Source organism: Podarcis raffonei, chromosome 2 (genome assembly GCF_027172205.1).
Source record: "Podarcis raffonei isolate rPodRaf1 chromosome 2, rPodRaf1.pri, whole genome shotgun sequence".
Classification (NCBI taxonomy): Eukaryota; Metazoa; Chordata; class Lepidosauria; order Squamata; family Lacertidae; genus Podarcis; species Podarcis raffonei.
In genome coordinates, this window is record NC_070603.1 from 14,767,344 (window position 1) to 14,784,280 (window position 16,937).

General features: G+C 46.4%; 1 protein-coding gene across 3 annotated transcripts in view; it reads right to left on the reverse strand.

Moving 5' to 3' along the window:
* Window positions 1–269: 269 nt before the first annotated feature.
* Window positions 270–16,937, reverse strand: part of TIMELESS (timeless circadian regulator) — a 68,840-nt gene continuing 52,172 nt past the window's right edge. For 2 of the 3 annotated variants that reach the window (XM_053374680.1, XM_053374691.1), the window contains exons 23-30: window positions 16,605–16,747; window positions 14,979–15,222; window positions 12,221–12,289; window positions 11,101–11,219; window positions 8,277–8,385; window positions 4,026–4,104; window positions 2,705–2,790; window positions 270–867 (exon numbers count right to left, since the gene is read on the reverse strand). In XM_053374680.1, the coding sequence (XP_053230655.1) occupies window positions 791–867; window positions 2,705–2,790; window positions 4,026–4,104; window positions 8,277–8,385; window positions 11,101–11,219; window positions 12,221–12,289; window positions 14,979–15,222; window positions 16,605–16,747 (926 nt within the window). In that variant the 3' untranslated portion in view covers window positions 270–790. The remainder of the gene's footprint in view (window positions 868–2,704; window positions 2,791–4,025; window positions 4,105–8,276; window positions 8,386–11,100; window positions 11,220–12,220; window positions 12,290–14,978; window positions 15,223–16,604; window positions 16,748–16,937) is intronic. The other variant, XM_053374698.1, reaches the window with a different exon arrangement.

The following is a 16,937-nucleotide window of genomic DNA, read 5'->3' on the forward strand; positions in this document are numbered from 1 at the left end:
CAGCAACTGGTGGTGAGAACAATAATCTGGGAACAAAATTCAGCACAGGAGCACATCTTTGCTTTTGAACCCCACCCTCCCAAAACAATTCAACTCTTGACACCCAACGTCAAACGAGTCTTGTGTGATTCCAGTACAAGCACACATTTTTGAAGAATATCGGTGCCAAGGCGCAATGGAGACAGAAGACCGTGCGCATGTATTGTAAGGCAATGTGAGACTTGAGCACAGGGATGAGGTCGTGTTTTGGCCAGGCACGGAAAGGGAGCGGTGGCGAATCCAAAAGCCAAGTAGCCTTAAGATTCAAAGAGCCAACATGCCTCGTTTCTGCCTGGCAGGTCAGTCTTGTCAGGGTGGCTTTTGCTGGCTCTCAGCAGACATCATTCAGAACAAACGCCCCGTGTCACAGGTGTCGTAAGCTACAAATGGTTACAGAACAGTTTAAAGTGAAGCTTCTTCCTGCTCCAGCTTCAACATCTGTTGTATCCTGTAACAGAGCAGGGCAGAAAGCCCATTCTCCTCTTCCCTCCTCAGGCACGTCTCCCATTTCTTTTCCCTGCATTCGTTCTCTAGCAGGCCTCATTCACATGTTCAGTCTGCCTGCATCCCATTCCCCAAAACTATGAAGTGTTGTGCACCAAGACTGGGAGACCGGGGCTGGCGAAGAGAAAGAGAGAGATTCTTTCCAGCCTGCTTCATCAAGGACCCCGCTGCCCGAGGTGGTTCTTGCAGCTCCAGAGCTGACAGTGGGTGTAACTGGTCTGAACTGGGCCAGGGAGGGCCAACTCCTTCAATCTTCTTCCTCCTCTTCAATTCGCCGGCACTTCCTTTTGCCCGCAGGCTGAGGCTCGTCCTCATCACTGGACCCTGCCGTGCCAAAGATAAAATACAGCGTGATCTTAAGAGAGCAAGGGATAAAGTGGTAATGGAAAAAGCAGTGCTGTGACTTAATCGGATTTTTTGCAGAAAGTTGCTTCAGAAGCCAAGTGGGAATTATTCAGCATTTTGGGAAAGAAGCTGAAGGATAAACACAGAGAGAGAGAGCATGAGAAGCTGCTCTCACTGCTATCCATTACCGAACAATGAACATCCTTTCTGCCGCCACCCCCTTCGAACCTCAGTAATGTACTCTTGGCAGGGTTTCTGAAGTTCTGATAAGCTGAGGATTCTTGACATGCCTCGTGATTAGTCAAAGCAGTGACTCACGCATAAAGGCAGCGGGCAGCCTCTTTGGGCAGGGGGTGGCAGGTAATTTCTGCTGCCCTTTCTGTACTGTGAAGGAAGGATGGAATGATCTAATCACAGCACTGTCTTTCTTCTGCAGACCACTGCCCCAACTTCTATCAAGAGCCCTTTGTCTCTCTTATCTCTCAGCGTATCTTGCTGGTTGTTCTAGTAGCCTACTGACGCCTCTGCCCCCCCACTCCCCTATTTCTCTCAATTGGGTGAAGGGGGGGTTGCTACTCTATTGTTGTTCAATTGATTTTAATTCGTGGAAACATAAAACAATGACAGCCTTACTAAGGGGGGAGGGAAATACAGTCAACATCTGCAGCAGAAATAGGGCAGAATGGCCTGCTATTTCCTTGCACCTCGATGCTGACCAGGTGAATGCAGACAAGGTAGGCAGCTTCCTTCATGGGCAGGTACTTTGAGCTCACAGAAGCCTTTGCATGAGGGATGGGGAACCCACAGCCTTTTGGATATTGTTCGTTTTATTTATTAAAATATCTGTATACTGCAATTTCATTAAAAACACAACAACAGCAAAGCGGGTTACAGTTAAAATAGAAACACCATAAAAATTAACAGAGACCACCAGTTTGACTAGTACAGGTGTCCCTCCTCCTTAATTGTCTGCATAAGACCGGAAGCAAAGAGAAGCCTTCAGTAAATGTTTGGAAGTCAATATAGAAGGTGTCAGCTGAGGTCGTAGCCACATTGCTTTTCCTCCACACTTTTAAAAGCACAGGTCATGGTGCCTGGAAAGCTCCGCATCTGAGCACTTTTTGGTGTGGTTTTTTTGGCCCGGGAGATTTCCCTGAAAAACCTGCCCTTTAAAGCTCGATCAGTGCAAATGGCACTCTGCAGAAAACACGAATTGACGTATGCTGCGACTGAGCGCTAAAGAGTGGGTTTTGCGGGGAGAAAAACCGCTAAGACACAAAGCTTTTAAGCTGGAAAGAGCGGGGGGTGGCGGTGGGGAGTACCGTATTTTTTGCTCTATAAGACTCACTTTTTCCCTCCTAAAAAGTAAGGGGGGTGTGCGTCTTATGGAGTGAATGCAGGCTGCGCAGCTATCCCAGAAGCCAGAACAGCAAGAGGGATTGCTGCTTTCGCTGCACAGCGATTCCTCTTGTTCTTCTGGCTTTTGAGATACAGAATATTTTTTTTCTTGTTTTCCTCCTCCAAAAACTAGGTGCGTCTTATAGAGCAAAAAATACGGTAAGTGTGGATGAGCCCTATTGGGAGAACATTCCACAGAAGCGAGTCATTAACTCTAAAGGCTCAAGTTTTCATACGGATGCCAAATGAGCCCCCACAACTTGGGGACAACCAGCAACACTCCTACAGATGATCTGTGATCAAGTTGCACCCAAGAGAAGCGTCAAAGGGATTATTTGTAGGGGCTGGGAAAGAGAAGAGATGGCGGTTGGGGAAAGGTGTTTGATGGAAGTAACTACACTGCTGCCACGAGACATACCTTGGCTGTTGCCTTCTTCCTGCTCCTCACCGTCAATGACCAAGCGCCTCCGCTTGGGTCCCAGAGGGGGCTGGATGGGCTCTTCCCTGGAAACAAGGGCAAGAAAGAGGGGTGTTGGTGTGTGCCCCTGCCACATACAAATGCCAAACATAAACTCAGGGAGAGAAGAATGCAGAATCAGAAGCTACAGCATCCACCCCAGTGCTCTAGGCAGGTTTCCACCAACAAAACTTGTAGCTCAGGTGGCACAAACCTATACAGTCATACCTCAGGATAAATACGATTCAGGTTGAGCGCTTTCGGGTTGCGCTCTGCCGCGACCCGGAAGTAACGGAGCGCATTCCATTCAGGATGCAAACAGGGCTCTGGAACGGATCCCGTTCACATCCTGAGGTACCACTTTATAATGGTGTGCCAGGTTTTTGCTTTCGTATCAAATTACAGCGGTACCTCAGGTTAAGTACTTAATTTGTTCCGGAGGTCCGTACTTAACCTGAAACTGTTCTTAACCTGAAGCACCACTTTAGCTAATGGGGCCTCCTGCTGCTGCCGTGCTGCCGGAGCACAATTTCTGTTCTCATCCTGAAGCAAAGTTCCTAACCTGAAGCACTGTTTCTGGGTTAGCAGAGTCTGTAACCTGAAGCGTATGTAACCTGAGGTACCACTGTATAAACTTCTGAAAAGAACAGAAGAAAAGAATGTGGACTGAACTGGGGGCGGGGAAGAAAACCAACTACGAAAAATCACGAGTAGCAGGATTCCAGTTGCTGATGGCTGGTCATCGATTGAATTCAGAAAATATCAAACAATGGAGCAGGGCAGCAAACAGAAAGAGGCGGCAAATGGGAGCGGGCAGGAAGGAACTGACTTCTCTCCTGCTCAGAACATGGCAGCTTTCACTCTGACAGCTGGAAGTGCAAGGCTGCATGTGACTCATCATTTTCTGCCTCTATGAATCAGATATGCAAAAAAAAAATCCTGGGCTTGAAGCACAGAGCCGCTCAATTCCATTATAAATGAACCCCACCCAAGAACTAGAATGAATATAGAAGGGGGAAGGGTCGTAGCAGTTTTGCAACCACTGGCATCTCTGGATAGGACTAGGAAACAACTCCTGCCTGAATCCTCACTGCTGCCAGTCCGTGTAGACAACAGTGAGCTAGATGGATCAGTGGTCTTGACTCTGAATAAAGGAAGCTTCCTGTGTTCTGCATGTAACACCTGAGTTTCTTTCTTGCTATTTGTCTCCTCCATGCTTTTAAGTTATTACAATTCACCTTGCTGTCATCTTCCCACACCCCGGTGCCCCCACAGTCCTTACTTTTCCGCAGTCAGGCATCTTGGCTCCTCTGCCTCGAGATGCTCCTCCGCTGAAACCGACAAGAAAGAAAGTGTGAGAGCTGCAAAGACAAAGCCAGCTCTGCAAAGGGAGGTGGCAGTCTGGTGGCGGGGCAAACTAGTTACTGAATTGCAGTTGAAAGTTCCCGGCAAACTGAATTTGAGTAATAGATCTCTAAGGAAAGTGCTAGAACTTTCCAGAACAGCTGGTCTCCCAAACACCCAACTGCAGCACAGGCTATTGTAATTATAATGAATTACTGAACATCTCAGGCATAGCAACGTCTATAGAATTTTGTGCCCATGGCTGTATTCACCTAATACGGCTCAGGGACAGGTTACTTGAGATGTCCCTTTTGTAACCCCTGTAGGTCACTGCCTCCTGAAGAAGAATTTCTCTTGCAAGTTCCAAGGATTTCAGAAGCCCTCTCCACAGTAACTCAGAGTGGGGCTTTCAGTGCAACCAGCATTCCTGTAGAGATGCAACTGGTGTTCACTACCTGGATTTTCCAGAAGCAGCTGAAGACATTTTTGTTCTGAGAAGTCTTCCCAATCAAATGAGTAAGGTCTCTTCCATGGATGTCAACTTTGCATTATTATTTTTTTAAAAAATCTCTTTGCTGCTTTTATTACACTATGCACATCTCCTGGAGACATAGAATCAAAGAAATCACAGGCGCTGAAGCCTGTGAACTTGGTGACTCGGCGGGCACCATTTGCGCCCCCTCCGACCCGCGAAGGAGCCTTTTTAAAGGCTTCGGAACGGGGGACGGGGTGAGCGGCGCGGTGCTGAGAGTCGACTGCTTCTCCTGCGGAGTGAAGCCGCATGCCATGGTCAGAGAGCGCTGACTTCTTCTTGTGAACAATTGGACTCTAAAAGCAACAACCCGTGAGTAATACGGAAATTGGATTTGTAAAGAAAAAATTTTTTTTGAATTAGGCACGATCGGGGAAGGCGCAAACAGGAAGTCCGTCTCCCCGTCTTATAAATAATCTAAAGCAAGGACTAGCTAACTAAGGTCGAGAGAATTTCTTCTTCTTTATTGGGTAAAAGACATTAATTTCACGATTTGGCAGTATAAGTAATTTCACTGGAGGATAAGAGCTAATTTTGAGAGCTGAAGTGCCACCCCCCCCCCCGGACCCGGGAGTGATCCGCGAGAGAGCCTGTTGAGGAGATATAGAAGAGTTTGACAGCTGTCAAATTAGCTGTCAAGAAGGAAAAAGAGAACTTTGTTTCTGCTATCTCTGCTGGATATATTTGCTACAATTTGGTTATATTTTGTTGAAAACAAGGAAGAACTGATACAAACTAACTTGATTTTTGGATTTGAACTGGAAGGAAGATAAAGTAACCAAAATCCCTCTAGAGGGGATTTTGGGACATTACAAGAATGGCTGAAGAAGGAAAAATTCAAGCTAAATTGGACAGAGTGTTTCTTCTCTTGGGAAAGTTACAAGGCCAAATTGATGTTTTGGCTACAAATGTTGCAACTCTGGACTTAACAGTAAACAAATCCATTGAATTTGATAAGGACTTGACTCATGAAGTCCATGCAGCTGGACAAGAAGAGAAACTTGAAAGATTTGAGAGTGTGGAGAAAGAGATATATGTTGTTTCTGAGGAAAAGGAAGGAGGAGATGTAATGTTGCAGATGACAAAGGAGAGCCAGAGGCCTGACATGATGGCTACAAAGGAAAATAAGTACTGGATGATGAAAAACTGTTTTGAATTGAAGATTGAAGAATGGAGAGATCTCCTTATGTGGAGATCTGAAGACCTATGGATTACAAATTTGATTAAGGTGAAAGTTGGAGCTTTTGGGACAATTGGACTTAAAAGGAGTAAGAAACAAGATTCAGGCTCCACTTTTAAGTATGGAGGTCTGGCTGGAAGAAATATGGACCCTATCGGGACAGAGCTTCTCCGAGATCTGGTGTTTAATATTAAGGACTACCAAAAAAACCGGCAGAGAGGAATTGAGAGAGAATTAAGAGCCTCGGACGTGAGGTCTCCAGGCTGATAGTAGACTAAGACTGATGGACATTTGTTGGGGATTGAAACTGGGAAAGGGGGGTGGGGTTTGGGAATCCAAAGGGTGCAGAATTATAATCTGTTTTTTTATTTTGTTTTGTTATTAGTATGAAAATTGGGGAATTCGTGGAAGGGAATTTGGGTCGACTTTAGAAAAAAGTTTTAAGAATGAGTACTGATGTTTAAATACTGATGTTTATAAGTTAAAATTGGTTTGGTTTTTTTTAAATGAATTAAATATAAAAAGGTCAAAAATTGGGGACAAGAACTTGTTGAATTAACAATTTGAATTGGAATATAAGAAGGGGAGGTGTGGGGAAGTCAGGGAAATATGTTATTGAAAATAAGGATTGTAAACTTTATGTGTTTTTAACTTTTTTTGGTTTTTTTCTTTTTGATTTTTTAAAGTATAAAGGTGGAAAAACTCAATAAATATCTTTTTTAAAAAAAACAAATTGAAAGCCAGGCGGAATAGCTGTCTTACAGGCCCTGCGGAAGGAAGTTAAATCCTGCAGGGCCCTGGTCTCATGGGACAGAGCATTCCACCAGGTCGGAGCCATCACTGAGAAGGCCCTGGCCCTGATGGAGGATAATCTGACTTCCTTAGGGCCCAGGACCTCTAAACCATGATTATTCATTGATCTTAAGGTCCCCTGTGGGGCATACCAGGAGAGTATAAAAGCAGGAGGTTCATCAAGCCGCTGGAAGGTTACTATGCTAGTTGGGCTATGCCTTGCTCAAGGGGTCAAAGGCTGGTTAGGCCTGAAAAACATATTACTCTGATTACAGATGCTGTCTCCCATGTCTCCCTGATTCTGCCAGGACTGCCAGAATCTTTCCCCACCCAGAGAAATGCAACAATATGAGACGGCAGCAACCAATTCCGCAAATTCACATGTTTTTTAAGAAATGAAACTTAAACTTGAAGAGGGGGAGCATTTGAGAGCATGCCCCTCCAGATTAACGCTTTTGGGATCAATACTGTCAGTATGAACTAGGATGCTAAAATGGGTTACAGATTAACCACCAGTTTGAGGAAGTTATTCTAGGCTGAGTTGTGCAATCAGTGAGGGCTGAGCTTAGGCATTAGTGCTGATGATTTTAGTGTCTGTCCTTTATTTGTTCTTGGGTGTTTCTAAGACACCTAAACGCAGGAAAGTAGCATGTGAAACCGTTTCCATGTTATATGCACAACTGCCAAGAGGAGGAAGAAAACTAGTGAACAAATACGCCCTCATTTTACAACAACACACAGAGTGTGCATGTACAACAATAAGAGACTCTAAATCAATAGAATGTTTATATATATATATATACACATACACACACGAACAGCTTTCTGTCTCTGCGTGTGCATTGGCTGAGCTTCTGTGATGTCATGGACTGCTCACAAACACATTCTGAAATTCTATGCAGGCAGGTTCAGCTCTACAGATGACAAACAATGGAGGTTCTGAGGGAAGTGAAAGGTCTATCTGGCAAGGGGAATGGGACCTTCAGAGGGCCTAGGAGCAACTGAGCTTCTAATTCATTCATTCTGCATTTTTTAGTTCCTGATCTCAAAACCCAAATAGGTTTGTATGAGGGAACATGGCTTCCCAAATAGCCTGGACCTAAGCCATATGTCGAAACAAAACAAAACAAAACAATTCCTTCCAGTAGCACCTTAGAGACCAACTAAGTTAGAGACCAGCTTTCGTGTGCTCATACCAATACAGTGGTACCTCGGGTTACAGACGCTTCAGGTTACAGACTCCGCTAACCCAGAAATAGTACCTCGGGTTAAGAACTTAGCTTCAGGATGAGAACAGAAATCGTGCGGCGGCGGCGGCAGCAAGAGGCCCCATTAGCTAAAGTGGTACCTCAGGTTAAGAACAGTTTCAGGTTAAGAACAGACCTCCGGAACGAATTAAATTCTTAATCCGAGGTACCACTGTAACTTAGTTGGTCTCTAAAGTGCTACTGGAAGGAATTATTTATTTTATTTTATTTATTTTATTTTGTTTCAACTACGGCAGACCAACATGGCTACCTACCTGTAACTAAACCATATGGGTCTTCATAGGTTGTACCCAGCACTTCGAATTGTGCGTGCCCAGAATAGACTGGTAGCCAGTGGCGCTGCTGGAACAAGGGAGTGACATGCCTTTTCAACAGGCAGAGGGTTGTTTCAGTGTGTTTCCCCTTCCGTACACCTACCGGCTACTTGATTTTTGGTCTCCCCCTCCACTTCTTTTGAGGCAATGGAAGCAGCCGCTTGCCGTAGTTGCTCTGGGCTGAGTTTGGCCGGGATGCGCCAGAAAGATTCCTGTAGGAAGTAAAGAAGGTAAATACACGCTGACTCCCATGGACTGCAAGAAGATCAAACCTATCCATTCTGAAGGAAATCAGCCCTGAGTGCTCACTGGAAGGACAGATCCTGAAGCTGAGGATCCAATACTTTGGCCACCTCGTGAGAAGAGAAGACTCCCTGGAAAAGACCCTGATGTTGGGAAAGATGGAGGGCACAAGGAGAAGGGGACGACAGAGGACGAGGTGGTTGGACAGTGTTCTCGAAGCTACCAGCATGAGTTTGACCAAACTGCGGGAGGCAGTGGAAGACAGGAGTGCCTGGCGTGCTCTGGTCCATGGGGTCACAAAGAGTCCGACACGACTAAACGACTAAACAACAACAACAGCTCCTGTTTGCTTCTGCTGTTGGCTCCCTCTTGCAAGTTTCTTGTTCCCCGCAGAGCTAAATGGAGAGGATTACCTGCAAATTAGTTGCAATAGCAGCAGAGCTCAAGGATTGCTGCGCCAGCCTGGTTTTAAACCAAAGGGTTGTATGCAACAAAGTCGTTTCATCCGTGCAAGGAGTTCCGCTTGTGCAATGGAACTTATCCTCTTCATGTGTGACCCCCCCCAAAAAAAATCTGTTCTAGGGGTTCATTTACCGGCTCCAGAGCAGAGGCAATGTGTGGAGGCGACACTATGCAGGAAGGAGAGAGGGAGGGGAAATTCTGTTTCGCAAGAAGGCCTTGGGCAAACAGGAGGACATAATCCAAACTTGCTCTGGTCATAAATCACTGGGACAAAACACTGTGACATAGTCAAAAAAAGGAGAAAGGACAGATACCAAGATAGAAAGGCAAACCTTTACGAAATAAATGCAGGGGGGAGACCACATTAATAATTATCTTATCTTCTATGATTGTATGAAAAGCAAGATTACAAAGAGTCAACTGAATGGTTCACGTTGCAACAGAGCACAAATGCTGGAATGTTTCTGCAGACAGAGCGAGAGCCAATAGAGGAATACAAGCTGCTGTTCCACCAAAGCCACAAACTTAACACATAACTGTAGCTGATGAGACTGAAGGACTTCCATCCTTGTTTAGGAGCATTTGGGAATGCTTTTGCTCATCTTTCCTGAATATATATTTATATTTCTCCCACTTCTTTCAACCTTTTTTCCTCAGTCATCTCCAAAAATGTACATACAAAGCAGGAAAAACCACAAATGATGAACAGGGATCAATAGAAGATTTTTTTTTGGTGTGGGACTGTACCAAACATTCCTGGAGCTCATACTTTTTAACATGTGTTAACTTAGGTTCTTGGATGCGTTCCAAGTTCTTCTGGGTCACTTTAACCTAGGAGTGTCACTCAGCTGTCTTATTCTAAGCAGGAAATAGCTAAGATCACAGAAACCCAGCTTCAGTTAAAGCAGGGAAAGGAGGAACATATTTGGCAGCCCTCTTTAGGGAAGGTTTTTAATGACTGATGTTTTAATGTATTTTTAATCTTTTGTTGGAAGCCGCCCAGTGTAGCTGGGGAAGCCCAGCCAGATGGGTGGAGTATAAATAATAAATTTATGATGATGATGATGAAATAGTCTTTCTCAATGAATTATTAAAGTTGCCCTTCCAAAAAGCAAAACACAAATACCTTGGTTTAAGAACAGCTTAGTTCATGAAAAACTTGGATTAAGAACGCTGCAAACCCGGAAATAGGTATTTTGGTTTGTGAACTTTGCCTTGGAAGCAGAACATGTTTCATTTCCTGCTGAGTGTGTTCCATTTGTAAATTGAGTCCCCCGCTGCTATGGAAAAGCACACCTTGGTTTAAGAATGCTTTGGTTTAAGAGCGAACTTCCGGAACGGATTAAGTTCATAAACCAAGGTACCACTGTATTACAAAAAAGGCCTGTTCCTTAAAAAATGTTTTACACCCACAAACCCATTCTCCTTCCATATCCTCTATGGGATGCGGGTGGCGCTGTGGTCTAAACCACTAAGCCTCTTGGGCTTGCCAATCAGAAGGTCAGCGGTTCAAATCCCTACGATGAGAGTGAGCTCCTGCTGTCCCAGCTCCTGCCAACCTAGCAGTTCAATAGAACGCCAAAAAGTGCAAGTAGATAAATAGGTACCACTCCGTCAGGAAGGTAAACAGCGTTTCCTTGCACTCTGGTTTCCATCACTGTGTCCCAATGCACCAGAAGCGGTTTAGTCATGCTGGCCACATGACCCGGAAAGCTGTCTGTGAACAAACGCTGGCTCCCTTGGCCTGAAAGCGAGATGAGCGTCGCAACCCCAGAGTCGCCTCTGACAAGACTTAACCGTCCAGGGGTCCTTTACCTTTATAAAGGTAAAGGTAAATGGACCCCTGACCATTAGGTCCAGTCATGACCGACTCTGGGGTTGCGGCCCTCATCTTGCTTTCAGGTCGAGGGAACCGGCATTTGTTCACAGACAGCTTTCCGGGTCATGTGGCCAGCATGACTAAGCTGCTTCTGGCGAACCAGAGCAGCGCATGGAAACACCGTTTACCTTCCCGCCGCAGCGGTACCTATTTATCTACTTGCACTTTGATGTGCTTTCGAACTGCTAGGTTGGCAGGAGCAGGGACCGAGCAACGGGAGCTCACCCTATCACAGGGATTCGAACTGCGGACCTTCTCATCGGCAAGCCCTAGGCTCTGTGGTTTAACCCACAGCACCACCCGCATCCCCCTTTACCTTCATATCCTCTAGCAAAACAATTACCTGTTCACTGGCTGGGGCTCGAATCCCTACTTTACGCAGAAGCTTCTGGAAGAGCTTGTGTTCCATGGCATCCTCATTCTCTTCAGACAGTGGCACCAATGGTACTGGCTGGGCACATCCTGGAGAAACAGGAATCTATCAAGCTAAATTCTAGAATCATATGGGAAAGAGCAGTACAGTAGCTTCAGGTTGAGAATTTTCGGGTTGTGCTCCCTCAGCAACCCGGAAGTAATGGAGGGCGTTACTTCTGTGTTTCGCCGCTCGTGCAGACGCTCAAAATGACGTCACGCGCATGTGCGGAAGCAGCAAATTGCAACCTGCGCAGACGTGGGTTGCATTCGCTTCAGGATGCGAACCGGGTTCCGGAACGGATCCCGTTCGCATCCAGAGTTACCACTGTATAGTATTCTTGTCTGCAACTTCCTGGTGGATATTTGGCTCTTTAGCCTTTGTCTTCCTTATAATAATAATAATAATAATAATAATAATAATAATAATAATAATAATAATAATAATTTATTATTTATACCCCGCCCATCTGGCTGGGCCTCCCCAGCCACTCTGGGCGGCTTATTAGACAACACAGATTGATTCGAGTTTATATGCCGCTTTCCCACAATGAGGTGTGCCCAAAGCAGCTTGAACTGAAGGGAGAACTCCATCAGTAGGGCACGAGACAAAGTTAATTTCAGGGTCGTGGGTTCAAACCCCACATTGGGCAAAAGATTCTTGCACGGTGGGGGGTTGGACTAGATGTCCCTTGCGGTCCCCTTCAAACTCTGCGGAAACATTAAAACGCAGAGCGTAGGAGAAAACATAATATGCAAAATATAGAGGAGTGTTAGCAAAATAAAATGACAAATCAACAGCTTCACAAACGCAGAATAAATTCAGTACTACAAAATAAATAAATCACCTAGGCTAAGTACAGAAATACAAAGTAAGAAGAAAGCTAACTAACTATAAAAGTTTATTGGACTGGTCTTGCTGCACCTCAAGGAGCCTGGCTTAAATGAAGTTTGGAGGCTGAGAGCAGCAGAAGGGAAATATTAAATCTCTTCCTCAACCTCTCCCCGTGCCTGCAAGAAACAGGAATCTGCAACATTCTCCCTGTATTTACCATCCTCTTCTCGGTCAGAAGCTGTCCGGTTCAGGCAGTTCTGGAGCCACAGCAGAGGGCCGGACAGACCTACGAAGACAAAAGTGGGTGGAAAGATGAAGGGGCTCCTTCTCTCGACAACTTTAGGAAAGGCCCAGTGTTATCGGGTAGACCAGGCCTTCTCTGATACGTGTGAAAAAGGTGAGGTGGTAAAAGACTGGATAGGTCAGTGAAATCAGTGTTTTAAAATGCCCCCTGCCCCCTGCAATGCTCAAATCTCTCTGTATTATTGTTTTTAAATCAGCACTGCAGGCAAATGACTGTGCTGGAGATCTTTCCTGTTATTTGCATGGGATGTCCTGGCGAATTGAACAAAATTTGTACTTCCCACCTGAATGCACAAAGTCCATTCTGCCATCGTAGGCCCAAAACTGTGTGGTTAAACAGAGAAGCATGGGGAGAAGGTACAGTGGTACCTCGGGTTACATACGCTTCAGGTTACAGACGCTTCAGGTTACAGACTCCGCTAACCCAGAAATAGTGTTTCAGGTTAAGAACTTTGCTTCAGGATGAGAACAGAAATCGTGCAGTGGCGGCGCGGCGGCAGCAGGAGGCCCCATTAGCTAAAGTGGTGCTTCAGGTTAAGAACAGTTTCAGGTTAAGAACGGACCTCCAAAACGAATTGAGTACGTAACCCAAGGTACCACTGTACTCTGAAAATTTATTACTCCAAAACTGAAACTTTCATCTGGTTGTAAATATTACGCCTCCAGCTGTTTTTGGACTACAGTTCCCATCATCCCTGACAACTGGTCCTGCTAAGCTAGGGATGATGGGAGTCGTAGTAATTTTTGATATAACCGTAAAAACTACAGTGGTACCTCGGGTTACTTACACTTCAGGTTACAGACCCCGCTAACGCAGAAATATTACCTTGGGTTAAAAACTTTGCTCCAGGATCAGAACAGAAATTGTGCAGTGGCGGCGCAGCAGCAGCAGCAGCAGGCCCCCATTAGCTAAAAGTGGTGCTTCAGGTTAAGAACAGTTTCAGGTTAAGAACAAACCTCCAGAACGAATTAAGTACTTAACCTGAGGTACCACTGTACTTCATTACTCCTTGTGTTTATATCCCACCTTTTTCTCCCAAAAGGTGGCATACATGATTCTCCACCTCCTCACTCAAACCCCAAAACAACCCTGCTGTAGAGATATTGCGGAGAGGGGAGTGGGGTCCGGAGGGGGCTCATTCCCCACCAGCAGGCAGCCACAGTCTGCCTGCACGCGTGACCTTGGGGGTGCAGGGCAAACTCCCCCTCAGACAAGCCACGGCTGTCTGGAACTTCGTTCCCTCCATCTGACCTTTTGCGGTCTCAGCAGTCTGCGGTGTCCTGTCTGTAACCTTTTTCCCTGAGACCTTTTGTCTCCTTCGTCATACACTGTGCAAGGGGGAAATGACGCTGTGGAAACAGGTGCCAAAATAACTTTGTACCACCCCACGATCTCGGGACAGAAGATGTGTAAAGGTCACAGCCCAAAATGTATCTGCCTAGCTTGCATATTTGTCTCAACAAAAGGAGGCTGCACAGGTCTAGCGGGCAGCTCGCTTCAGCCCACCTGTGCGCAGCTCACATGATGATCAACACCTGTCTTGGGCCTTCACTTCACCCTGCAAGGTAGGTTTATGGCTAAGAGGCAGTGGCTGGGCCAAGGCCACCCAGTGAGCGATGGCCAAGTGGGGGTTTGAACCCTGCCCTCCCGGGTCCTAATCCGGCACTCTTAACCACTGCACCAAATTAGCGTTCTTGCTCTCTCCACACTCCAAAGATTGCCCCAAGGCTGATTCCCAAATCTAGGTAACATTCAGAAAGGTATTCCGGGCAATCCTAAGATTCCTTGGAAGCCTCTTGCAGCTTTCCAACGTGGCCACAGGGGAGCAATGGGCATCTCCAAAGGTTCACGCAAAGTCATGCAGTTTGACGGCAAATGCCTAAGAGGCCAGGCCAGGAACTTCCTTTTGTTTTTGAATATTTTTTATTAGGGATTTCAACATAACAATTTATCAAAAATACATCCTCCCCCCCCCATTTTCCCCCTCCCCCAAAAAGAAAAACCGACCCTCCCACCCCCACCCCCTCTCTCTGGTTTGGGCCAGGAACTTCCTGAACTGTGCATGCTCCCAAGAGCTTCCTGGAGGTTTCGCAGCAGACATTTTGAGGGTTTCCCAGCGGACCAGTTGTCAAGGGAGGGAGGGAGGGAGTATGTTTCCGAGCACAATTCAAAGTGTTGGTGCTGACCTTTAAAGCCCTAAATGGCCTCGGCCCAGTATATCTGAAGGAGCGTCTCCACCCCCATTATTCAGCCCGGACACTGAGGTCCAGCTCCGAGGGCATTCTGACGGTTCCCTTGCTGCGAGAAGTGAGGTTACAGGGAACCAGGCAGAGGGCCTTCTCGGTGGTGGCACCCTCCCATCAGATGTCAAGGAAATAAACAACTATCTGACTTTTAGAAGACATCTGAAGGCAGCCCTGTATCGGGAAGTTTTTAATGTTTTATCGTGTTTTTAATATTCAGTTGTGAACCGCTCAGAGTGGCTGGGGAAACCCAGCCAGATGGGGAGGGTATAATAAATAATAATAGTAATAGTAATAGTAATAGTAATAATAATAATAATAATAATAATAATAATAATAATAATAATTGCCTGCCCCCCAAACCACCATGCCACCGTGAGCTGCTCCGCGGCATGCCACAATTCCTTCTCTTGCCACCAGGCTCTCACCTTCCTGCCTCAGGCATCGCACAAGCTCCTGGCAGACTCTAGCTGAGGCAGCTCCACCCTTCTTGTTAGGCTGCCCAACCAATGGCCTGTTCCCCGCATCATGGCCACCATCCTTCCAGGCTGACTCCCCCTCTTCCTCGCTATCCAAGTCATCCTCTTCTTCTTCCTCCTCCTCCTCTTCATCATCTTCCTCAGCCTCGTCCAGGTCAGGTATTGCAAAGTCCTTGGGGAACATGTCTTTGTTCTGAAAGGCAAAAGAAGAAAGCTCGCTAAGGAGGTCATAGTTAACAAGAGGCATCTTACTCCTCCAACAAAACACAAATGCTATGCAGAAAAAAAAATCAAACCATTACCCACAGGTAAACCCAAAGTTAACAATCCCAGCAAGGCCCGTCTTGAAGTCGCTGGAGAAGAAAAGGGAGCCAACCAGCCCAAGACGCCTGGTTAAACGGCTCAGGACTGCAATACCTCAAGGATCGCCTCTTTCCATGTGAACCTACCCAGACCCTGAGATCATCTTCTAAGGCCCTTCTTCGTGTGCCTCCTCCTCAAGAGGTCCAGAGGGTGGAAACACGAGAACGGGGCCTTCTCTGCAGTGGCTCCCCGTCTGTGGAATGCTCTCCCCAGGGAAGTTTGCCTGGCGCCTTCATTATACTCTTTTAGGCACCAGGCAAAAACGTTCCTTTTTAACCAGGCCTTTGGTTGTTTACATCCTATGCCCTTTTAGAATTTTTTTTTTTTGGGGGGGCTACTGGGTTGTTGTTTTTATTTTTATAATGTATTCTGCAGTTTTACATCTCAATTTTATTCTGTGAACAGCCCTGAGACCCCCAGATACAGTAGCACCTCGACTTACCACCGCCCCTACTCACGGACAATTAGATTCGCGACCGCGGCAAACCCGGAAGTACATACCGGGTTTGTCACGATTCGCACACGCGCAGAAGTGCCTTCTGCTGTCTGCGCATGCGCAGAATGGCACCGCCACCGAATGCGCACGCACAGAATGGCGCTTCTACCAGAGACCCCAATCGACTCATGAACGGACCTCCGGAACGGATTCCGTACGTGAGTAGAGGTTCCACTGTATAGGGCAGTAAATAATAATAATAATAATAATAATAATAATAATAATAATATATTATTTGTACCCTGCCCATCTGGCGGCTTCCACAAAGACCAAAAATACACTAAGATGTCACACATTAAAAACTTCCCTGAACAGACTGCCTTAAGATGTCTTCTGAATGTCAAGTAGTTGTTTATCTCTTTGACATCTGATGGGAGGGCGTTCCACAGGGCGGGTGCCACTACCGAGAAGGCCCTCTGCCTGGTTCCCTGTAGCTTCGCTTCTCGCAATGAGGGAACCGCCAGAAGGCCCTTGGCGCTGGACCTCAGTGTCTGGGCAGAACGATGGGGGTGGAGACGCTCCTTCAGGTATACTGGGCCGAGGCCGTTTAGGGCTTTAAATTCAATAAATTCAATAAAATATTATAACAACAACAACAACAACAACCACCACCTATCCAATGATGCCAAGGTAACCACGCACATTCACACAAGCATTTTATCACTTGCCCGCATGCAGGAGAGAAGAATGAACAGAACAGAAAGGGGGTGCCATACCGCAGCAAGGGAGCCAGGCTTGCGCCTACGTTTCTTGTAGAGCTCCTTTCGGTCAGACACCAGCCCCATGCTGAGCAGCTTTTCGATAACGCGGGCCTTGGAACGCTTAGCGGTGATATGTCTCATCACATTGCCCAGGATATCTGCAGAGAGGGAGAAACCGAGGAGTGACTCACTCTACACCACGGGTGTCAAACACAAGGCCCGCGGGCCGAATCCGGCCTGCCAGACCTCGTCATGTGGCCCGCGTAGCCGCCGCTGGCCGCCAGCCTTCACCTTTTATTCTCGCTTTTTTTTTTTTACACAAGAAAGCTGCCTCTCTCAGCGCATGCG